General features: G+C 36.3%; 1 protein-coding gene across 1 annotated transcript in view; it reads right to left on the bottom strand.

Annotated features, from left to right (window-relative positions):
• Positions 1–25,968, bottom strand: part of COL19A1 (collagen type XIX alpha 1 chain) — a 325,236-nt gene that overhangs the window by 233,247 nt on the left and 66,021 nt on the right. The window contains exons 10-11 of the mRNA XM_044253886.1: positions 6,556–6,600; positions 4,082–4,126 (exon numbers count right to left, since the gene is read on the bottom strand). Coding sequence (XP_044109821.1) covers positions 4,082–4,126; positions 6,556–6,600 — 90 coding nt within the window. The remainder of the gene's footprint in view (positions 1–4,081; positions 4,127–6,555; positions 6,601–25,968) is intronic.

Genomic DNA, 25,968 nt, shown 5'->3' with positions numbered 1-25,968 from the left:
AGGATAAGATTATTTTAATTCGTCAAATGGAAAAGTTCCACACTAGCTAAAACGTCTGAGTTCTTGTAAAGATTTGCTACCTCTGTACCCACGTGAACTTAAATGTCACTCTTGAATGAACAAAATCAACTACATTTTAGCCAGGAAATGTAGAGAAAATGTCAAGAAAAGTGTGCCATGAGCAGCATTTGTCACTGGATGTTCCTTTCTCACAATCAAATCATATTTAACAATAAAGTTGGGGAGAATCAAGTTTAACACCTAAGAAATCTGTTTTTAAACTAAGTTAGTTAGGACTTGAATGACGATGTAAAAGAATTGGGTTAAAAGCCAACCCAACCATATGAAGCAATTACTTAAAGAAACTGAATGCTATAATGCTATAATATAAAGCAGATGTTCACATTTGCTTTTCTATTTGCTTTTTTTAAAATAATGTAACCAAGTAATACTCCTCCTATTTTGACAAAGACCTAAAGCAAAAACCTGGGCTCAGGGTTTAGAAATGAAGCGCACTTTAATGAATGCCTCCCTGCTAAATCTGCTTTTTCTAATATGATTGTCAGAGCTCAGTTCACGCATTCACCCATTTGGTCACATAATAAGAGTGTGGCTGTATCACTGCTGCGAAGGCTGACAGTACAGGGATAACTATCACCTCAAGAGGGGACTCTCCATTTTGTTCAATAGTCGTAGCCCCTACTACACCCCCAACTATACTGAAGGACCTAAGGAAAATCCCCAAAAGAAGGGTTGTTTGAGATCACGCCTTTAGAAACAGAGAAGCCAGAACACAGACCCTCGCTGTGGTTCTATTCCTCAGTCAGAATATGGACCTCCTGCCTCCAGCTTCATGAGGGATGCTGTTAGAGTGAAAGGATCCTTGAGTGTCGCTCACTGGGCAATGAGGCAATGGGATGGGATCATTCCTAGCCATCTAATTGATAAGCCAAAAAAAAAAAAAAAGAGGTAAACCTGAAAGTAGCTCTTCAAGGAGAGTCCTGCCAGCATAAGTAATTTGAGAAAGAACGAGTCTTTCAAATAATTTTCACTTCAGGACTGATTTGGCTAAATTGTGCTTGCTCAGGTAATACATGAGTTTTTTTCAGTCATAAGTTGCTATAAACTCAGGAATATGCTTTCAAATGAGGTTCTCTCTACTTGTTCAAGGTTTGTGAGTTCTTCTCTGGACTAAGGATATCCCATTAGACATGCTGAGGAACTACTTGTTCGGTCTGGCTTAACTTAAACTGGCCGGCAGGATAGTTTTCTGGCCATCAAGAAAAACTGCACATTTCTCTACTGGGTTTATACTGGATTACAGAATACCACAGAGTGGTATCATCACTATGAAGATACCGGAAGACCATCACATAGTGTTTTCTCTTTGACAGTTGATACGTGTTTTCTCTTTGACAGTTGATACGTGTTTTCTTGTTCTACTGGAGGCAGTGCGCCTTTGGTAGGTACAACATCTCTGAACAATAACAACTTCCTGAATTCTTTTGTTTTGCAACTACTGAATTGTCTCATTCAAAACAGACAAATTTTGAAACATAGTAAAGGCCACAATAAGGCAACTAAAGAGGAAAGATAGGCCTTACTGTAATTACAAACTCCGTCTTCCACAGATTGTCTTTTAGGGGGTGGGGGAATGGGCAAAATGGGTGATGGGGAGTGGGAGGTACAGGCTTCCAGTTATGGAATGAGTAAGTCATGGGGATGAAAGGTACAGCATGGGGTATCAGCTATTATGATAGTGTTGTATGGTGACAGATAGTGGTTACACTTGTGGTGATGACAATGCATAGACTTGTTGACTATGTTCTACACCTGCAACGAATGTAACATTGGGTGTCAACTATACTGGAGAGGCTGCTTTTAGGCAACAGGCTTGAGTAATGGAAACTCAAGCAAGGCAAAAGGACCCACAGTGACTACTGAGCTGAATGCCAACAAGCTCATTAAGCCCGAGGCCCTAACTGACCAATAAGCTACTTACAGCTAGGCACAGTTCCTCAGATTACTAAAAAAGGGAGAATTCTATTCATCCTCATCCTCCCTTATTCTGCCCTTACTACCTCCTTGAGGCGGATGGTCTCCCCTCTGCTGTTCGGCCCACTGCTCTCCTGTGGTGTATTCAATAAACTGTCATCTCTTTTGTTCTGCCTTGGGTGAATTCTTTCACTGCCTGCTCTGCCTTGCCCCCAGCCAATGGGATGCCACAGATATACTTTAATAAATAATAAATAAAAAGAGATAAATAGTCTGTTCAGAAAACTAATTAGGTTTTGCAAGAATCTCATGCTTATGTCCCCTAGAAATGAGTGCTCCACAGACCTTCCTTATTTAATTAATCCAGACACAGTTTCTAATCTAGAAACAAAAAGATGGCATTAATTATTTATCTTATGGGAAAATACTTGTGGTCATAGATCAGCATATGTAGTGTGTAACACTGAAAAAACTCATATTTGCTATTAGGTAGGTAATCATGAAAGCAGACTATATTCTTATTATAAGGGTTACTATGTGAATCTTACATTTGGCTATAAACCATTTGAATTATAATTCTCATTCAAGGTGTGTTGTCTTTTCTATTTGATGCTTTGTTTCTTCCTGTTGTCTCCATCCTTCTCCATAAATATTTTCACCTCATGGTGAAACGGACTATTTGAAAGCGATTGCTAATAAGTCCGAAGAATTAGAAGGGAAATCTTTGAAGCCAAATAGAGAAATGTTTTTCTATACTTCATAGTCTGTGAGAATCTATTACGGAGCAATACCAACTATGTATGTAAAATATCAAAATAACCACTACGGTTTTAGTGAAATGGTGACTTTACAGAGAATTTACCTGATTCCTTGCTTATTCTCACATACTCCTACAGGTAAAGTCCCATTAATAAAGCAGGAACATGCATAAATAGGGCATTAATTTAAAGGCAATGACTGTCATTCTAAAGCAAAAATATACAAAAGATCCCTAAAAAGAGAGATCCACTTTTAAAATGTAGTCATCATCTAATGGAATTCTCCTCAATTATATGATTACTATAGGACTATTTTTTTTCTTCCTCACAGTTCTGTGAGGAAAAGTAATTAGCAAGTAGCTTACAACATGTATAATTTGTCATAATTATTATAGCTGCTCATTCTGTCTAAAATACTTATTGAAGAAGCAAATAACTGATCACGGCCCAGAAAACTAAATACAGGCAAAACTGTCTAATTTGAGATTATCTCTCCCCCTTCCTTTCTTGTGGCTGTCCAATTACATGACGTTTTATGAAACAAAGGAATGATGCTGTTTTTGTTCTATTCAAAAATAAAACTAGATTTATGAAATGCAGAAGGACTCAAATGATAGTCTGAATGGAAATTTTGGATGACTAGGGCACTTCTATTCTCTGTACTTTCAGTAGAAGGCTATAAATTTTTAAAATGAAGATTGCTTGAATATTGGGTTCACTGCTTCCCTCAGCACCAATCTGGATCTGTACCCACAGTTCTTTTTGCCTCTGAGTCTGATAACCTTTTTGGAATTTAAGGCGTTCACTATAGCTCAATCTAGGATATTGCACAATCCCTGTGGTTCTTCCTACAGCTTGCCCACCATCCCTTTATTTTAACTCTTTCAAACTCTTCTATTTGCACATCTCTTTTTTGTTTGACCCTATTACAGTTCTTATTTATTTCCTCAGGAAAAAGTCCACTGATACACCAGGTATACATGAAAACAAAACATTTATTTAAAGACCTGGACTCTTAGTGCATCAGTGATCCTATAGCACACAAACACAATGCTCAGGCAATGTTTGAATCATTTATATATCAATGGAATGCATTTAGGGAGAAATATCTAGATAGAACTACCATCCAAACAAGTTCAGAAAGATTTCTGACAATCCTTCTTATATTAAGTCTAACTTAAGTGAAGCAAATATTTTAAGGTTTTTTTCCTACAAAATTACTGAATTGCTTCTTTGGAAGGTACAAGAGAAGTTACATATTCTGCTTCAAAATATTTTCATGAACCTAATGTATTTTTACAGGTGCATACCTCAAGAGAGATATTTACCTTTTCACCAGTTTCTCCTTTGCTGCCTTCAAAACCTTGCTCTCCCTGTAGAAGAGGAATATGATTTATATATAATAATAGGAACACTACTTTAAACACACACAATTATTACAATAATGATAATTTTTCCAATAACAAAACATCAATAATTATAAATAAAAACCATTTCAAATATGTAAACTTTAAACCAATCTTAAGTTGGATGACATTTACATATTCCTGAATATTAAAGGGTACAAGCTACAGCTTCATGAGAGTGCTCTCAAGGCAACATAATCTCCTTACACCTGAATTTCTCTGTATACGGTTCCTTTCTCATAGATGTTTTGAGAACTGAATGCATCAGCATATGCCTGGCACCAACTAAGGTAGCCATTATTACTCTTACTTTTTCTTATTTATATTTATTACATTTTTATTATTATGACTTTTCATTATTACTGTTACTGTTGATTTCACCAGATCCATTAGAAGCAGCCTTCTCAAGCTGACTTCTGTGGAATACCATTCCAGGGAGAGCTGTGTGATGAACGAGTTCGGGCTTGAACCCCAAGTCCTGGCTCCAGCTCTGACGCCAGAGCCGTGCATGCTCTTTACCACCCAGATCTCCTGCGTTTCGGTCACAGAAAGGGGACTGGTGGCTGGCGCACTGCTGGCTTTAACCGCCATCGTTATTCCAAAAGGCCTATGTCCCCTGTTCTTCAGCTAAAACCCTCTCCAGTCTGACCAGCTTGTTTTCCCACTGAATTCTGCACAGATATTTATAATACTGATGTTTGATTCATACATTCAAACAAATATGCACTGAATGCCAAATACAGGTCAGGCACTGAAGACAAGGAGCCAGCAAATGGCTGCCGGAGGTGAGTCATCCTCACCCCTCCATGCACAAGATGCACTCAGCAAATATCTCCAGAGTGCACGGAGACAGTGGATGAAGGGTTTCTTACTTACGTTTTTTTTCTGTAATGCTGCAACAAGGTGTCACTTGTACAATTAAAATTCATATGTTAGAAAAGGAATGCCAGCTTTTTACTATAAATACAGTCTCTCTGTATATATTATAAATGATATATAAATATATTATAAATAATATATATGTGTATGTGTATATGTATATGCACATATACACACATGATCGAATTATTATTTCTGCTTCATCTGCCCTTAAAAAAGTTACTGGGAAAGACAACAGGTTAGTATTTGGGCCTCTTTGCCATTGAATGCATGCTCTAGCTCTATTCTCCCATTTTCCCTAAAGTCTGGACTGTGGTTTGATCTGTTAATCCAAGCCAACATCAAGCTGCTAAATGCCTCCAGTACATCAGCCACAATGTCAGCATGATGCAGCCACCACAAACAGCTGCTGGAAAGTCCAAAACTATTTCCCAGCAGATAAATCTGCACATCCCTTGGCTTGCAGCTCCGCTCACAGATGCAGCACATGCTGGAGCAACGGGTTTTGTCTGGAGCTGCTGTGAAGAAACTCAGAAGCTTGCCATTTCATCACTGCCGGCACAGACTTACTTTCTTATCAAGCCAAGGAACGGGAGATTTTTCAAAAGCTATAACTATAAATGAATGCACATGGTTTTCAATGGTAATTTTTAGCCACAGAGAAAAAACCTAGATGTAACAGTAACTTCTGTCGTCTTGTGCTAAAACTTGGAAAACTTCCAGAGCATAGGGATGATATGGTTGGCGTGGGTGGGCATCTACTACTGCATCAAGAATGCTCTCCCCTGTGGTGGGATGATCTGGGTGATATTATGGCAGCTGGCCCCACCTGAAGTGGCTCCCCAAACCCTCCAGGAAACTGGAATAGACCAGACTCTGTGCTTCCAGCAAGGCTGGTCAGATGCCTGCCAAGGAGGAGAAAGCAGCCCCGGGACAATAAAAGGGTACAAGTCAAGTTCACCTTGGTAAAAAGAAAGATATTAGGCACAGAAAGCAGCCTAGTCAATGCAAACATTTTCACTTATTACAAATTTGTCATTCTGACAAAGATTTTTTTGAAGAGATTAGTTGTAGCATCTTCGTAATATTTAATGTTTTATGTCACTGTAACTATTATGTTTAGTCGAGCTGGGATATACAGAAAGGAAGATAAATAAGAAAGAAACAAATATAGTCAAAGGCAGTAAACACTGTTCCACTCTTCCTTTTGGACTCTTGTAACAGTGGAAATGCATTCAGAGCAGCTCTGGACACTTGCATGGCCCCCAGGAAGCACCACCATTCACCACTGTTGACTTCTCCGGAAAACCGTGCTGTTAAAGCTCTCTCATACTCTCTTCTATCGTGGCTCCTTGGAGAAGGCTCTTTGGAAAGACTAGTTAGTGGCTTTCTAAGAGCCTTCCACGGAATTTGGTTTCATCAAATGAATTTTCTGAATCTTCACTATATTATGTGCAAATTCAATTTTTTAAGATGTTAAATTCCTAACTTATATAAAACATTCAAAAACTCTTTACCTTTTGACCAGGTAAGCCTGGAGCTCCATGTAAACCATTTTCACCCTACAAGAAGAACAGAGAATAAGCTTTATTAGCCATAGAAAACAAATGAAATTAATAAATTTTTGCAGTCAGGTGCCTGGGTGGCTCAGTTTGTTAAGCGTCTTCATCTCAGGTCATAATCCTGGGCTCCTAGGATTGAGTCCCACATTGGACTCCCTGCTCAGTGGAAAGTCCCTCTCCTTCTACACCTCACCCAGCTTGTGCTCTCTCCCTCTCCCTCTCCCTCTCTTTCTCTTTCACACTCTCTCAAGTAAACAAATTTAAAAAAGAAATGCTTACAGTCTTTAAGAACTAGTTCTAGTGTTGTGGGGAAAGATAGCCCAATACTGAACGCCTAGCATATTCAGGGGCTTTCTATCTATCCTTCCTTATCTTACAACTGTAGGATTGGTACTTCAGTTTTATAAAGTAAGAAAACAGAGTCTGTGGGGTGCCTGGTGGCTCAGTGGGTTAAGTGTCTGACTCTGGGTTTCACAACCTGCTCACTCCAAGGGGGTTCTGCTTGAAGATTCTCTTCATCTACCCAACCCCCCCAAATGTATGTGTGCTCTCTTTCTCTTTCAAATAAATAAATTGAAGAAAGGAAGGAAGGGAGGGAGGGAGGGAAAGGAAGGAAAGAAAACAAGAGTCTCTGAGCCATGTTCAGTATCACCCGTCTTGTGGCACGACCTAAGATTTGAATTGAGGTCTCTCTAACTCCACGGCCAATGTTTTCCCACATGCCATTTAGAATCCCTTATTTCATTTTCTCTTTCAAATCTCTGGACATGATATTAAAGTCTGGCATAGGCTTTCTATAAGCTGGCACTGTTCTCACAACAAACCTATTGAGTAGATACTGTTATGATCATCTTACAAGAGATGATTACACAGCCAGTAGGAGATAGAAATGGAATTTGAACACATACACTTCAGCTCTGTGCACACAACCACCTCCCTCCACTATCTCATGGAAAAGATTTATTTCTGGCTAATAAGTGACCACATCTAACAACTGAATATATCTATATATCTATTAAAGAGAGATATATATATTAGAGAGATATATAATATATATATTACAGTGACAGACATACAGATATTATGTTAACATGCTCATATATATATCTGCTCATATCTGCTGATTGCCTTTAAACTGAAGACATACCCAATGCCATTTTACTTGAAACAACTGCTTACAAGAATTTTTAGTTCTTTCTGTTCATCTGGTTCCTGTCTTGGGTAAAAAGGTTTTCAGCAGATGCTTATCAGTTTCCATTACTGGAATTCATGGGTCATTTCTTTGACAAGCCTGCTTTGTAAACAGCACACCAGCTAGAATTAGATATTCCTGGGAGGATGTGTGTATTCTCAATGGATCCTTAAGAATTTTGCTGCTTATTGGAACTGACTTTGGCTCCTGAGTTTCCAGGTTTAAACAGCTCAAAATAAACTAACAATTCCATTGATCTGCTTTATTTCTAGAAAACATAAGTAATTTATAAGACAATAATTTTTAAGCATCACCTAGAATGAATTTAGAAACCAATTCTTAGAATTTTTAAGTAAAATTCAAATATATGAAGAAAAAAATCACATCTTCAAACTTTAAAATAGCAACAATACATTGTGTCTAAATCAAAAGAGATCATTATTATTTCATTAGTTAATATATTTTGGAAATGTTTAGTCATTTTTAACAGTTATAACATCATATATAGACACACATATTATTTTAAAGACTAAGGCTGTCCTCAGATTAAATTATCTAAGTTTTTCCGCAGTATAACTGCTATCATCATAGAATATAATAAACACTAAAGGGAAAATTTTGTTGCTGAGTGGAATTACGCGTTGAAGCATCAATAAAGTATAATACACTTATCCATGTAATAAATATATTTCTATCATTTAAAAAGCTGTTACAGTTCTAGATCTCAGGCATTACACAAATACATGAGAAACTTCCTGTTTCATTTAATAAAGAGATAGTAAAAGCACATTAAGTATTTGATGCCCGGGAACATTCTGTGGAAATTGAGCTTCTGTTACTCATCACAGAAGTATGTCCACTTGTCCATAAGGAGCAGAATTATTTTCATCGGTTGGTCTAATATAATGTTTTATATCATATTACAAGTTACACAAGATAACAAGATACGGCATGTAATCCAGTAAAGTACACTGATACAGTATACACTGCCAAAAATACTTTTGGGGGAAAAGAGTAGTGATAGTATCTCTTTCTCTTTTTCTTTGCTGACAGCCCATTCCTGTGTACTATGTAGTCCAAGTTCTGGCACCTCAAGCCCCCCTTCTGGCATGTGTCAGGTTAGGGTTACACCCAGAAACACCACTAACTGGAAACCAAAAATCTCTAAAGCTGTGATATTAAGACCACTTTTCTTTCTTTAATGGATACAGGTTCATGATTATTGCAATTAAAATGTTATATTTTCCTATGGCCAGTGTTCATTGGTCTCCATTCTTTCCTGATAAGGAATTGGTTTTGTAAACATAATCCTAAATACCCAGATAACCCAATGGACACCACTGATTACTCTCACAGGAAAAAGTAAGCTTCCCCCACTTGGCAAGCGGAAGATTTTGAGATTCTGAGAGGACACTGCTGAAGAGTAAAGTTGGCAACACTGGTGTTCAGAACCCTTTTTATTTTTTTCTCACTGATTTTCTTGAAATGATCAGAGATGTCCTGCTCAGCAACTTTTAATAATCTTAAACCATTTGTCATTTTTCTAGTTCCTAAGGGATTAATTGGCGTATCTGTTTTTGTCCCTATCTCAAAAAAAAAAAAAAAATCTGTTAAGTAGCATAAAAACTAAAGACGAAAATAGTTGTAAAGAGTGAATTTTTGTTTAAAAGATTCATGGATAACGACAATTCTGTCAGGACTTTCTTGAAAACCTAAGGCACCTTAAGGTCAAATGGAATTCTACCTAGCCAATAAATGGCCTATCTAAAATTACCGGATGGGCAAACATGAGCCGCTTTTTCTGAAGTCTTGCTGTTCCTCCTTCCTCTGAGTCCCAGCACAAAAAAAGAAGAAAGAAGCTTCTCCTCTGGCTTCTGATCAGTATTTTGGCCCATTATTGAAGAAAATGACAATCCATGTTTCCCACAGCTACCCTAACATTTCAAACTTGTTTCTGAGGTATATACATTCTGCTACAGGTTTTTCCATCAAAGGACCCGTGTCCTTTTCCTGTCACAAATCCAAGCTACAGAAGGACAAGTGAATGAGTATGTGTTATACAAGTGAAGCCAAAACCAACGTGGCTGCTGATAGTGCTGTTGCCATGTTATTACTGTAATGCCGAGCCCATCCCCGACTTCACAGAGCGATGGAAAGCAGCCTTTCCAGAATTCAAAGTAACCTCTTTGAGAAGGTTTTGGAAAAAACTGAGGTGTGATTTAGGGCCAGCTGGTGGCTTTCTGAAAACCTGATCAAAGGATTTCATTTTACCCCCTTTTTATCACTGCACATTTCCCTGAAGGAAGCATGGTGAGGCGTAAAAGATAAATTATTAGTTTTCCTGATTCCTTTTGGAATTGGAATCTATGTCTTTCCTTAGTATGCAGGAAACGCATGTTGTCTGAAGGACACTTGATAAGAAATCACATTCCCCAGGGCGATGTTTCCAAACCTAGTCCCAATGAGACACAGCAAAGAAAAGCAGATTAAACAGGTAAAAGAAAATTTGCTACTAACTGCACCTAAGCCCAGAAAATAGAAAGTTATATACTATGTTGTGGTGATTTTTTTGGTTTAAAAAATTAGGCATTTACCCTCTGATTAAAAAGGCTGAAATCCTACTATATAACACTGCTTCCGTATTTAAAAATTTAATTTGGCCTATCATTTCATTTTATAGCCTGTTTTCCAGGAACTTAATCCCCTGTATGAAGATAGTATACAATTGGAAATATATCAGTGTTTTCCCACAAATTAACTCATATTTATTAAGAGAAGTTTTGCTTAAATTGAACGTCGAGTGAAATAGCTGGAAAAAACATCTGAAATGCAATGCCAGAGTTCTAGCATGATAACCAACAGAAGAGGCAGCTGAAAGTAAATCTGATTTTGATTTTGTGTATTGCTAACTTGACCTCTATATTTCTGACTACAGGTCTGCTTTACTCAGGACATAATCTTCCGAAATTGAATTTTTACGGTCCTTAGATTGTTGCCACTCAACTAAATACATAGGCAATAAAATAGATACCTCCTAATTTTTTTTTTTCAGACATTTCATCCAATCTCGGTACTTTTGTTTCAGGGAGGAGTATTTTTTCTTCCTATTTTTTTAGACTTCATTGTGAGGAATAAATTGTCAAGTTAAAAAGTATATACTGCATAGGGTTTAAAACTTCAGACTTTTTCAAATTCTTTGTATTTGTTGGATCTTTAATGCAGCAAACACATTATCATATTAATGTTCAGGATAAGGCAAATTTATAATATTCTTTTTTAAAAAAAATATTTTATTTATTTATTTATTTGACACAGAGAGATACAGTGAGAGAGGGAACATAAGCAGGGGGAGCAGGAGAGGGAGCTGAGCAGGGAGCCTGATGTGGGGCTCGATCCCAGGACCCTGGGATAATGACCTGAGCTGAAGGCAGAGGCTTAATGACTGAGCCACCCAGGCGCCCCAATTTATAACAGTCTTAACCATAAGAGGAATGAGCTTGTTACTGATTATTACTTGTATTTATTGGTCATTTCAAAGAAGGGAAATCTAGCCCACCAAAGATAATATACGGTGGATACATGTCTTAACCATAATAATATAAATACGGTGAGCTAGCTGGAGCTGAATCCAGCATCTACCGTCTCAAAAACTACCAGCCTGAGTGTACGTGTGTGTGGGTACACAAGTATATGAAAGTGCACCTACCTAGAAAACAAGCAGGATGGGTAGTCTTAAATACAGGGACAAGAACAAATTCATATACTTATAACCACCATCTCCATTAAAGAATCTGTTGCGGTACTGATGCTACTGAAAGCTTCTTAAAGTCAGGCATTTTTGCTCTTTAATTTGTATACTGGAGAGCAGAACAAAACAATTCTATATGTGGGTACTGCAACAATGCTTTCTGAACTCAAATTAACCTTCCCCAAGTTTCTGCCCATTAGTCTTATTTTACAAAAGAAAAGTATCTTACGGTGATATCCCTCTGTGTCAGTATCAAGCCTATTCAGCAAATCAGTGATTTTTCAATGATAGTGTGGAGTTCCTTAATATGTTAGTCACTGTTTTCTGGGCATGCACTGGTCACACAATATATCTTTCAAAGTGTGGCACTTAGAATTGAGCACATCACTCCAGAAATGGTCTCACCACACAGAATAGAGAACAGAAATGTCATACACACACACACAGACACACACACAAACACACCTTGTTTGGACACCACCCAGTACTCCTATTAATACGACTTGATTTTTTAAAGCTAAATTGCTTATGTATCGTTGAGCTTGCAGTCTACTATAACCATTAAGTTTTCCTCTCAAGGGACTGTATCTTACAATTCTGTTACAAAATAACTGAATGAAAATTATACTGAGTTATTCAAATTAAAAAACAAGAAAAGAATTTTGAAATTATTTGGACAGGTAAGCAATTCATTCCATATAAAACAAAGTTAGGAAACCGAGCCTTGGCCAGTGTTGTAGAGCCCATTAAAAACCTGCGCTCCTCTGTACTTGTGAGGATTTTTTTTTTTTTTAAAGTGGACTTGTCAAGAACAAGTGTTTTGGCTTTTCACTATATTGCGAGACTAGCTGTAAGATAGTCTTTAAGTAAACTCAAAGCTTCATTAAAGTATTAGGGAAACAGAAGACGTTTAATGTGAATCATCTCCCGAAATTTCCGAAGTATAGTAACTGACATCTGAACCAAGTATTCTAACAAGTGAAAGATGATGTAAGATATAAAGAGGAGGATAGAGTCATCAGTAAGCTCCTAATTGAAGACAGTGAGATACCAGTAAGTGCAAACTATTTCCTGTCCAAAGTATTCCTCGTGATGAGTAATTTATAGTTCTACTCCATATCAATTACTTCTACTGGAGCTTAAATGCACTCAAGTCATTGGTTATTTATCTTTAGCCCTGAGGTAAATGGTTGTGAAGATATGGAGAAAGAACATGCCTGAGTAACACTGTAAGAAAGTCAGGAGATGTTTTTCCAAACCCTATTTGGAAAGAGAAGGAGCACGATAACCTGAAGATTTATGTTTGAGAGAGAAAAAAGAGCACAGTTTCTCCAAGAGAAAATGGGAAGCAAATTCTGGAGCTGCACACACTTCTCTGTGAGATTTCACTGCAGGAAGCAGGATCTGGAAGCTTTGCCAGGCAGATAAGAGATTCTCCCGCCCTCCTATTTCCCTGAAGCATGCTTTTGCAGAAAGTACAGAAGACTGGCACTGAGGCACCACTGCCTTTTTCAATTCCTCGCAGCACGGTTCTAAACAATCATCTTCAACTTCTTTTCTCTATTGACCTGGGGCTAAGTCCACTTGAGTTCTGAATAACTCAACAAACATTTATCCAGAATCAATTGGGTGCCCTATGCTGGGTGAGGTTTGGGGATTCCTCTCCTGGAGCTCACAGTGGAGACAAAGACACAGACTATGTTGGTAATGTAAATAAAGTAGTACATGAGCAGAGGGAAGGGGCTATTAACCCGTCCAGTGCCAAGGGGACTTTACGAAAAAGATGAACATTTTCTTTTTTTTCTTTTAAAGATTTTATTTATTTATTTGACAGAGAGAGATCACAAATAGGCACAGAGGCAGGCAGAGAGAGAAGGAGGAGGACGCAGGCTCCCTGCTGAGCAGAGAGCCCGATGCGGGACTCGATCCCAGGACCCCAAGATCATGACCTGAGCCGAAGGCAGCGGCTTAACCCACTGAGCCACCCAGGTGCCCCAAGATGAACATTTTCTTGAGCTTTGAATGTAGTAATCTCTGAAAATGCAGTGATGGTGTGAGGGAAGAAAGGTACCAACCATGTATGATCAGGCTCTCCTATCTTCTATTCAGTTCCTAACAGGTTCATTCAGTACCCTACACTGGCTATGTCAGTCTCTCACTGGGATATCTAAAATCTCTTTTAGACAAAGCTGCTTTTAGAAAACTCTAACATCTGAAATTGTTGATGTCTTTATCAAAGGCCAAGTACACCTTTAAATTCACTGTGGAGCATCTCAGCAGTCTACACCAAGAATAAAATAATTAGCCACTAAACTATGCAGAGAAGCAGAGAGTATGTGATCTTTTTTATGGCAATATTTTAATATTTATGTGCTAGATTCTCACAGTGCGTTAAACCAAATAGGAACATTAGCAGACTAAGTTCTTGAAATCTGGCTAACTGTTTAGCAAATAAAAGTCAAGTGCCTGGGTGCCAGATCGACTGCTTGTGTCGAGCCTGTCATCCATCTGTTGTGTTCTCTGCCAACTGCTCTACTTGGGGTGTGTGTGGAAGGCATTAGAAGGGAATAAGAAACCATTAAGAAAAAAAATCAACTGCAGAGTGAGCAAGTTTCTTTTTCTTTTTCCTGTCCTTCTGTTACCTCTGTCCTTCTCATGTTTCTGCTAATTTTACTGTTACACTGTATTAAAATAATGCCCATAAACGAGACAATTAAATGAGACTTAAACTCCATGTAAAGGCAGTGATTTTTTTCACTGGTAATTCAAGTATCATTCTTGGAAGTTTAGTAAGTGAAGCCAACAGTAGGTTGATGAAACTGTTTTCTTTGTGGTCATTTTTCCTATGAATATTGGTTATGATAAAAAGTTCAATCCTATGTCCAGATTTGACCATCTTTTTTCACTGCAAAATTTTCTGAAATACAGGAGTTTACAGATGATTCTCTGTTTAAGAAGTATTTTCTCTGACATGAAGCTCATGTTTGTTTTGAAAATCCTAACAAGTTCATAGGAAGGATATAGACCATTGTTAGAATAAAGGTGAGTTGCCCTTTCTTTTATTCTTCTCATTTGGTGTTTTAATTCCTACAATAAATTGTTGCATATGAATAGGTATTTTAACTTTTCTTTAAACTTGGGAAGACCTCTGACATTAATACTAATTCCAAATCTCAGTGGAAAATGAGGCGAAACTGGATAATATAGATGGAAAGCCAAATGACTTAAAAATTTTTTTTTCTGTCTTTTTCAATAAACGCCTATAAGTTTCTGAGTCTCTAAGGCATGACTGCTACATCTGGACCAGAGCTGTCTCGGAGTTCATTATAATTCACAACAGCTACCGGCCTTGTCTGCACTTTCAGCAACTGTAACAGCATCTGCCTTTATATCCCGAAGCTGCAGTCTTCCCGTAAAATGTCTTTTTAAGGGGAAACGAGATTCAGAGTTCACAGTCATTTCATTTTCCAACTGAAAAGAAATACAAAGACGGACAGGGAACAATGGATGTGCCCAGTTTGGTCTCGCCCTGCTGCAGAGACTGGGGACTTCAGAGCATATGGTGAAAAGGCTGACACACAAAGCACCTCGGCGTGAGCAGAGTTGGCCCGGCTGATTTTCAGTCAGGCAACTTGGCAGCTCTTTCATCATGTTATCAGATATACTTCTTAAGTGCTTTAATGTATATGGATTTTTACCTCTAGAAGTTCACATTTTTTAAAAAAATAAACTCATGGTGCTAAGTTAAACACTTTTGTTTTTGACCAAATGAATATACAATAAACGTGTGTATGTATATATATATCATATATATAAATAACCAAAAAAAAGTTATATATACACTTATATTACATTTATAATAAGCATACTTATATTATATATACTTAACATGTAATTGTATATTTATATATTGCAAGCATATTCCACAGAGAACATAAAGAGAATTTTCTAGGTTAGGTGCTGAGGTAATCTGGAGAGTATGGCCATGACTGGTCTGCTGGGAGGTGAGCAGATAAGGATCTCCGGACAGTCCAGGTATGGGAATTTTAAAAGCTTATTTCAAATATACTTTTGAATTCGGAAGCCAAACAATCATGTTTTCATAATACTTATTTTGGAAGATAAAGCTAAACAAAATATTTCCACTTGGTGAAAAAAAACATCTGAGGAAGATTTTTAATTGGAGGACGCAATTTTCTGAGGGTGGGAGAGTCAGAATTGCTACAGTCGGGTACACTTTAAAAGAGGGTCCACGGATTTAAAGAGAAGAAATACAGCCCTCCCCCCGACCCGCTCTGCAGCAGAATTTAGGAAACCCTCTGTACAGTTCCCTCTCTAGGCAGTAGGCAAATGAATGTAAGATCTAATAATAAACTGTCTGTGCAAAGGAAATCTGGATACTTGAGGAAACATATCCAAAGGAAGTGAAGGTACAAGAGCTATGAACTCCTATAGGTAAGATTCAAATCCCGCCTCCACTGTCTGTTAGCAATGATACTTGGGGGAAGTTTTTATTCTATCTTAGTTTCTTTTTTTTTTTTCCTTTTTTTCTATCTTAGTTTCTTAATCTGTGAAATACTAATGATAATAAATCTTACCTCAGAGATACTGTGAGATATAAATAAAATAATGTAAAGAAGTCTTTTGACAGTGTTTAACACATAATAATGATTGAGTAAATGGCTGCTATTATTAATATTGTAAGAGTTTACACTCATATATATTTCAGTTAAATAAAAAATTAATTGATTTGCTAACATGCACACATTACTTTGTTTTTAGAGGTCAAAATTATCTAAGATATGTGACCTTTAACATTTTCCACTAAATATATTTTGAATAAATAATATAAATCCCCTCAAATGAGTTCTAATTTAGTTTCATAGTAAGCTCGAGTTTAGAATAATTGAATCATCAAACTGTTTTCTTTTAAAATTGTACCTATTTACCAAGTACAATAGATGCACCCTCATCTATGCCTCAACCTTCCAAGACCAAAAACGACAGGGTGTACCAAACCCTATATATACTGTTTTTTACTATACATACATAGCTACAACAAAGCTTAATTTATAAATTAGGCACAGTAAGAGATTAAGAATAATAACTAATAATAAAATAGAACAATTATAACAATGTCTCTAACAAAAGTTATGTGAATAGGCCCCCCTCTCTCTCAAAATATCTCACTGTACTGTATTCACCCTTCTTCTTGTGATGACGTGAGATGATAAAATGCCTATAGGATGAGATAAAGTGAGCTGAATGACGTAAGCACTGCAATGTAGCATTAGGATACTACTGAACTTCTGACCATATGTCAGAAGCAGGACCATCTGCTTCTAGATTGTAGTTGACTGCTGACAAGCAGATACTACTGTATTTAGAGATCAGGCACTGAGCAGCCACTTTTATGAATAATCTCATTTAATCCTTAAGACAAAAATAGAAGGAGATACAATATAATGCCAATTTTAAAAAACAAAAGAACTTGGAAGAAACAAGAGACATACCCTAAAATTATAGACTGAGGATTTGAGCTGGGATTCAAATATAGGCAATCAAATTCTGGGTAGTTAATATCTGAATGGTACAATAATGATCGCTATCATTTACTGCATACCTACTCTGTGAGAAACAGAATTATTTTGGTGAAAATTTTCTTAGTAAAATAAACATTTTAGGGATGAACTGTAGGTAATTAAACAGACAGAAAATTGCTTTTAGCATAAATTGGGCTCCATATTTATTGAACTTTTCCTATCACATCATTAGGATTAAGATGACTAGGAGATAATTATTCCTGTTTTTAAAAAATATCTTCACTTCCCAAAAAACATATCCGATACATGACATATATAAGTGAAACAGAGAATGAGGTAATTTTTTGTTTGAAATAGTCAAGTAATGAACACAAGCATGCTTTAAGTGTTATATTTGAAGGTAACACAGGGAGCAGAATTTGCCCCCAGGGTCTAAATCTTCACCCCACTTTCCCACCGCATACCATGAGGATATTGTGAGCACATGTGTGTCTGTGTGTGTGCGTGCATGTGTGCATATGTGAAAGAACATGTGTGTGTGATCTTACGCATTAAGTGATCCAGTTCTCATGGAAATTAGACCATTCGATTTACTCATCTTGACTGCCAGTGGTTTCTGTCCAATCAAGCTTACCAGAAGTCTCCAGTGACTAACACCTGCTACACTGGCTATATAAGATAGCTTTTCTTACATGAACTCAGAACTGAAAACTTACCAAGTCTGTTCAGCAAAACCCTAGCTGTGTGGAAGATATGTAAAGGGGACAGTCATCAGCTGCCATGCATTGGCAGCAGAGCTGCACATATAAGGTTAGAATGCCTAGTGAGTCCATATAAGGTGAGGAGTGTTAGAATCACTTAAGAACATAATTAGATGCTCTAGTTCTTCATCCTTCATGACTTCACATATCCCATAAATTGACTTCATAATATAGTGTTGTTGAGTGTCCTATTTTTCTCCTGGGCCTCAGAAGAAACTAAAACTTTGTTCAGGGCCTCGACTTAAAGAAATTTACTGCTATCACCTAGCCAAACTTCAACGTGTAGGTTTACCCTAGAATAATAGGATTAATATGCAAATCACTTAATTTATTATGGTATCGCACTGGATATAAGTATGAAGTATAGCTAATATACAAACTCTACTCTGCACTGCTCGGAACATGCTTCACTCCATTAACATAAATCAGCTTTCTAGTTTAAATATTAAACCTTAAAAAATTAAGAAAGCTTCCCTCTGAGAATATTACACTGGAGCTATATGTTCGAGGTGCCTTGCATATGTTCTTGTTCCAAGTGAGACAATCCATCTTTTTTAATTTTAGCTTTTAACAGAATCCTTAAGCATTTCTAATTCCAAGAAAAAGAACCCCAAGGAATTACGAATGCTGAGAAGAAGAATCAAAGTTAAGCCTGGGGATGCTGTCTGAGCACTCTGGGAGATGCGTACAAGTTACATAAAGCCAGTTGTGGGAGATTCAGCTCTGAGAATACTGAATACTTTAAGGACTAATAATTTTCTTTGGGAATTCACTCAGAAAAATCAGTCAAGTTATTTTCATCTTAAAGCAATGCAAGTATTTTACTCCAAATATAAGTGTTCATCTTTACAACTCTAATTTCAAAATTCCGAAGTTTTAAAAATTAAGGAAAATTGATATATCCTTATTGGAGTGAAATATTTCAAACTTATTAACCATGACATGTGGTAACATAGTTTTCTTGTTATCTTCATTCTGTATATATTCATCAGAGTTATTTTAAATAGATGGTAACCTGTGGATTATGGAAATGAGAAAAAACAATTTTCATGTGACATTTCTGCACTCATGAAAGTTTTATACCTTTAACAGCTAAATGAAGGGACAAGTTAGAAGCACAACTGGTACCACCAGTGACTGTGACCTTGAAGATAGGCTGTGGCCAAAGACTCATGATTCTATAGATACTGGAAGGGTATTGGCCACTACAGAGGATTTGTGAAGATGTGTGAAACAAGGATCCAAGAGCTCAGTGTAGGCTGATACAATGCTCAGCTCCACTGGAAGCTGCATGAATTTTCTAATTGTCCTGCTTTCCCATACCTTATTGTGTAAACTTACATGAGTCTTATTTTTACACCCCATAGTGAAGAACTCTAATTATCTATAATCTATTTTATAGTCCAAGTACTTCAGTGATTCTATGTTTGGCTATAAAAAAAGTTCCCGTATTCAAAGTAATTTCAAAACTCCCAATGATCTTAAATCCAATCAGATTATTATGACGTATTTTAGGAAGAGGTTGGTGGAATGAGTGTTTGAAACAAATATGGAATATGGCAGCCTGCTTAGGAGATAGATGCCAGTAGTATTCTCTAGGGGAAAAGGAATTTTGAAGAAATTAGTCTTTTGAACAAGTGTTTGAAGGAATTTTACTTATGATGAAGAATCTGCAATTAATGTCATCAGCAAGTTTAATTAAGCAAGAGGATAGCAGCCCAAATAAACATTAACTTGCAGCCAGATATCATCATTCAACAAAGAGTTTCCTGAATCCAACAATTACACTACTATAGGAGGAGTGAGGAATTTGCTAATTCCTAAATCATTCCTTAATTATTCCTAATCAAATAATTCTTAAAAGGAAAAAAAAAAAGAATAATTCCTAAAAGGAAAAAAGCAGCAGGAATGAAGCAGTCAGAAATCAGACACATTGAAGAAAGACTCAGAAAATATCTGCCAGATAATTTCTGAACCTCCTACCACTTCAGCTTCAGTTACTTTTGTGACTGTAGGTTAACCACAGGGTCAAGGCCTCCTGGATAATGAGGCACAATGGATTCACTTGGTAATTAGTGCAGCTAAAACAGCTACAGAAACCTATACTAAACTTATTTTAATGAAGAAGAGAATTTTCTCAGCAACAAGTGAAACTTTAATAATTCAGCAGTTTAAGTTATGTTATGTGTGTGTGCATATACACACACATTTATGTATCATGAAAACCAGGACAAGCTAATTTCAGTTTATATTTACAAATATGGCAATTTTTAAAGTTTCTATAAAAACTTAAATATATCGGGGTGCCTGGGTGGCTCAGTGCGTTAAGCCTCTGCCTTTGGCTCAGGTCATGATCCCAGGGTTTTGGGATTGAGCCCGACATGGGGCTCTCTGCTCAGCGGGGACCCTGTTTCCTCCTCTCTCTCTGCCTGCCTCTCTGCCTACTTGTGATCTCTTTCTGTCAAATAAATAAAAATTAAAATTAAAAAAAAAAACAAAAAAACAAAACAAATATATCGAATGAATAAGTCACGGGAATAAAATGCACAACATAGGAAATATAGTTAGTGATATTGTAGTAGTGTTGTATGATGACAATGATAGCTACACTTGTGGTGGATATTGAATCACTATGTTGTACACCTGATTACAACGAATGTACACTGTAACTAATGTAACATTGCTTGTCAACTAGGGATGACTGGGTGGTTCAGTCAGTTAAGCCTCTGCCTTTGGCTCAGGTCATGATCTCAGGGTCCTGGGATGGAGTCTCCTACTGGCCTCTTGCTCAGCGGGGAGCCTCCTTCTCCCTCGGCCTGCCACTCCCCCCGTTTGTGCTCTCTCTCTGACAAATAAATAAAATCTTTTAAAAAACTGTATGTCAATTATACTTAACTAAAAAAATTTATAAAATAAAACTGAACTTAAATAAGATGTTGAACTACAACACTAACCTCTTATGAATAAATTCATCATATAGAATTATCTTTACATTATTAGAAAAGACAATGTGAAAATCAACCATTTTATGAGATAAATACCATAGTTTTAGTATTTTATCGATGGACTGAATATATTCTTGCATTTTGATTAAATTTAGGGTGTGCTACTGTATTTTTAAGTGTTTATTTAATCTCTGTCTATAGTGAAATATCTATTAAAAGGTGTTATAGCATAAGTTATATAGTAACACTCAGAAGCCTTGGGGCTCTCAGAATAATGGGTAATGTTCTAGAGTAGGGGTCAGCAAGTTTTTTCTTCAAAGGATCAGACAGTAAATATTTTCGACTTTGCAGGCCATGTGATTTCTGCCACAAATACCTAACCTTGCCACATGGCACAAAAACAGCCTCAGACAATATGAAAACAAATGAGTGTGATTGTACTCCAGTACGTTATTTATAAAATCATCCAGTTAGTGTTTTCAACAGCCCTGCTGCAAAGTCATAGTTTGCTGGCCCCTGAGCTATCATACTGGTTCCATATATTTTGTCTCCCTACCCAGTACAAACTTTTACACGAGCCTCAAAGCTTAATCAAACGGCAAATGCACACACCTTTTCCCCAGGAATTCCAAGAGTACCAAATTCACCTTTCATACCACCTGAACCCTAAAATACAGAAATGCTTTTAGGAAGTGAAGTGCTAATGTCAAAGAGAATCTACCATTTCATAGATATGCTGCTTCTGCTCGCACAAAAGTTTGTTTACTGAGTTCCCTTCTTTGTATTGTCCACAAGTCATTAAACTATACTTTTGACAATAATTTATCAAAAAGTTAATAAGTAATAAATATCAAAATGCTAATCAAAACTAAAACTAAACATTCTCCACACAGATATATGTAGTTCAGCTTTGTCATCTCTTTTACATTTATCAAAGATAAAGAATGATTCTATTGCTTTTATCTTAACTAATACCTAACGCTTTCAACTCAAGCAAGTCATGAAATTTTAGACTCTAAGGTATCCGTATTTGTTTCATTAATGTACCTGATCTTCCATTATATCCTCTAGGAAAAATCCCACAGCTGGGCCAACCCAATTGTTAACTTCCCTGCTTTTCCATTTAAATGGGAAAAAATATTCTCAATGAAGTTGATGTGTTACTGATATCTGCCTTAATGGCTCTACCACAAATTCAATCTAATGATTTATCCTCGAAATGGTAGAAAATAAATCAACTTTCTAATGAGTTTCACTAATGTGTGGTAGAGATTTTAAGAAATATATCAGAATTTTGTGACTATATAATGCTATTATTACACTGATATATGTTCATTTCAGATTTAAGGTATACAAGTAAATTTTAACTTCAAATTCCTATAAATTAGATGAGATTACATCAGGCTGGGTAAAATTGACATAAAAATAAAATTGATACAAAAATGGATACAAAACAAAATAAATAAAATATATTCAATATTAGATTAGAAAAAATAGAGAAATATTTATTTTATATTGACATAGGTCAAAAGTCAATATTAAATTCTACCTCTAAGAGCTTCTACTAAGGGAAGATATCCCTTCTTTCAAAGAAATTGACAACATATTTTGAATTTATAGAATGAGCAGGTGAGTAATGTCAGATTGAAAAGAAAATAAAGGGAAACTCACCAGTAATCCCTGACTTAATACATTAGACTATTCAAAATGGAAACTACCATATACCGATATCTGAAGGAGGGGAAAGGAATCAATACAAAAGTTTCTGACTAAAGAGGTAAATTAACTTATTCCATTTTAAATTGTTTTGATTTTCTTTAGAAGTATATCAGCAAAGCAGTCATTTCATGAAGCCTATAGTTTGGGGGAAATTAACTGGATATGTGGAAGATAATAATTCAAACATAAACTGGAAAATTATTCCCCAAATAGAGCTCAGACCTTAGGTTCAGGGACATTGAAATTGAGCTGCTATTTTATAAAACTCTCACAGAATTTCAACTTTGAAGTGGATAAGGGTATTAGCTAGGGTCTTAAAGAATTGAGAAAGTAATGTGGTTGCTAAGAAATTAGGTTGCTAACTACATTTGCTTAAAAAAAAAAGGTGGGGGGCATTAAAAGATTCAGAAAATTACAATAATCAAATTGAAATGAAAGAAAAGTATTAATTGTTATTTCAAATAATGTCATCTAGAGTTTATTCTTGGACAAATGAGCTGATTTGATTAAGGGCTCTAATACAGAATACTAATCACATCTAGGTGTTCAAATCCATGCAATGGTTGAATTTCAAACCATCTTACTCCATGAAAAGGGTCATCATTTTTATGAAAAGAAAAAAAGGGCAGTAAATCAGATGAATGAAGCATGGATGAGAATATAGACAAGTAAAGATAAAAATTAAATAAAGCCCAAACTCGTTTTCTTCCCAAATATTTTTTTAAAAGATTTTATTTATTTATTTGACAGAGATCACAAGTAGGCAAAGAGGCAGGCAGAGAGAGAGAGGGGGAAGCAGGCTCCCTGCTGAGCAGAAAGCCCAATGCAGGGCTCAATCCCAGGATCCTGGGATTATGATCTGAGCCGAAGGCAGAGGCTTTAACCCACTGAGCCACCCAGGCATTGCTAATTAGCAATATATAGCTAAAACGAATCAGTTCACTTTGTTTTCTAGAAGAAAAAGTATAGTATAGAACACTAGTGAGTAACAGTCCTTGATGATTCAACATATCTAGCTCTTCCTCTGCAAACTGACTCTTTGCCCTGCTTGGCAAAGTTCCCTGGGAAATTGGGGCATCAAATTTATAGGTTCTAGAAACAGCTGAGTGGCTGACTTAGACTTTCTCTCAGGTGTTCGTTCATTTATTCAACTCCTATTATGTGCTGCTCATGTATGCTGCTCCCAAAATTCCTATTCTAGTGGGGGAAATGAATAGATGCATAATGCAAACAAGTCAGGTGATACTAAAAGTGCTAAGAAAGAAGATAGATGTGGAATGAAGAGATGCTTTTATATAAAGACTTCAGACTAGGCCTTTCTATTTTAAAGTGATTTCTGAGATTTCTAAATGGTGTGAAGGAGAGAGCCAAGTGGCTCTCTCTGAGGAAGAGATCTGAGGAAGCCCCACGTAGATGTAACCTGGCATGAAGATCCTGGAGCAGGATAGAACAAGGGAAGAGGGTAGGACACCATATAGGGAGTGGACAGTGGGATGGAGAGAGCGCTACACATTATCTGGAGCCATGGAGAGAGCTTCAGTGTTTATCGTGAGAGAGACAGGAAGACATGGGTGGGTTTTGACCCAGATGGGGAAGGATTTACTCACATGATTATTCATTGCCAAATAATGTTGGGAACAGAAGACATAGCTTTGATGAAATACTTAAGTCATTAAGTGACCTTTTCAAGAAATTAACTATCAATAACTTATTAACATTTACTACAAGTAGCATACAATAACACATTAAGATTTTTATATACTAAAATATTTAATCAATTATAAATTCAAAGGGATTATCTTACAGATGAAGATTAATTTGTTTTCGGCCAAGTCACATAAGAAACTCAACTCAAACTAAAAGAATTATTTCCACCTGTTCCTCAATATGTGAACAAGTATACTATAGACAGGAAAGCAGAGGAAACATATTTTTTCAGTCTGTATTATGTGTGAGTTTCTGGCACTATGTATCTTACATACATTTTATTGTATTACTTCTTCACAATAAACTACTGACTAGGTATTATTAAGGACTACTTCCAAAGCAAGTAAGAGGTGGATGGGATTCAGTCTCAAGTGGTTCAGACTCTAGAGAGGTAAGCCTTCTAATATACTGTCCCACATGTACTGTCCTAAATATCCTTTCTCAGTTTTATACACCAAAAGGAAAACCTTGAGAATGTCTGGTTCCTTTAGCAACACTGCACTTCTGATCATTTCATGAAATTAACTATTCAATATACCTTAGAGCAAAATGACTTTCAATCTTCAAGCTATGCAGGCATTATTTTGTGCACCTAGTCTAATAATGAAAATATATAGCAGACTTAAACACAAGGAAAGTCATTTTTATTTATTGCACATTAAAGTTGCAGGATCGTACAGTACAATAAGAACAGGAACAGACTCATCATTAACTCCTTAAAATGAAACAATACATCTACGTTTATTACGAGTGCCAGAAAGCAGAACACATTCATAGCCATAGTCATCTGAAGTCATAATTACACAGCAAGTGTTATGCTGGTTTAATCAAATGCTGGTGCTTGCATTGAAAAAATAAAGTGTATTGAAAAATGAATTAATTTTTTGTCTTGTTTTGTAGATCATCAATTTATTTTATCCCAGCTGTTTTTACCTTGCCACTAAAATCACTTGCAGCTATGAGTTTTGTGTAGTCTGGAATTTAAAACCAATGTTAATATTTTAAAAACTTATCTTAAATGGAAGTTACATAATACACTGTAACCCTAAGGTACATTTTTGTGTATTTTATAGATTTGGAATACAATAAATTTGCTAATAATTTCATTTTTACTAATTCCTTCTTAGTCATTTTCTACTGCTTTTTTTTCCCACAAAGGGAAGGAAGACTCCTTGAACAAATAATCACTAGATTGTAAATTCAGTGAGAGTAAGCCTCGTTTTCTCACTACTGCTATAGGTCCAGAACTTAGCACACTTTTTGTTATAATAATAGGAACTCAATAAATAGTTGCTAATATATTAATGAATAAAAGAAAAATGAATATTTAGATGTTGAAAGAGGTATCTACTGTATGATTGAAGAGTATGGAGGAAAGAATGAGTCTTTAAATGACATATGCTCTAACACCTCTAACAAGAGAGTTGTAGTGCCTAAACTTTAAAAAAAATCATCTAAATGTGATTTAATAATTTTTTTTAACATTTACTTAATGTTTTTAAAAAGAGACAGGGATATTTTTAAAATATTTTACTCCTTCTGAAACTGACATGTGAAATTTCTTCCTATGCCAATAATCTTAAGTTGATAGAACTGGTAAGTCAAAGAACGGGAAAGTCAACTTAAAAAATGTTAATATGTATCACATCACAATCACCAACAAGTAAGACAGATAATCGTTTTCAAAGTACTTTGTGTCAACCTTATGATGTAGGTAGAACTGGTAGATGACACACTCTCATTTACAGATGAG

The sequence above is a fragment of the Neovison vison genome, chromosome 1 (genome assembly GCF_020171115.1).
Source record: "Neovison vison isolate M4711 chromosome 1, ASM_NN_V1, whole genome shotgun sequence".
NCBI classification, from domain to species: Eukaryota; Metazoa; Chordata; class Mammalia; order Carnivora; family Mustelidae; genus Neogale; species Neogale vison.
This window is presented reverse-complemented; position numbering and strand designations above follow the sequence as displayed.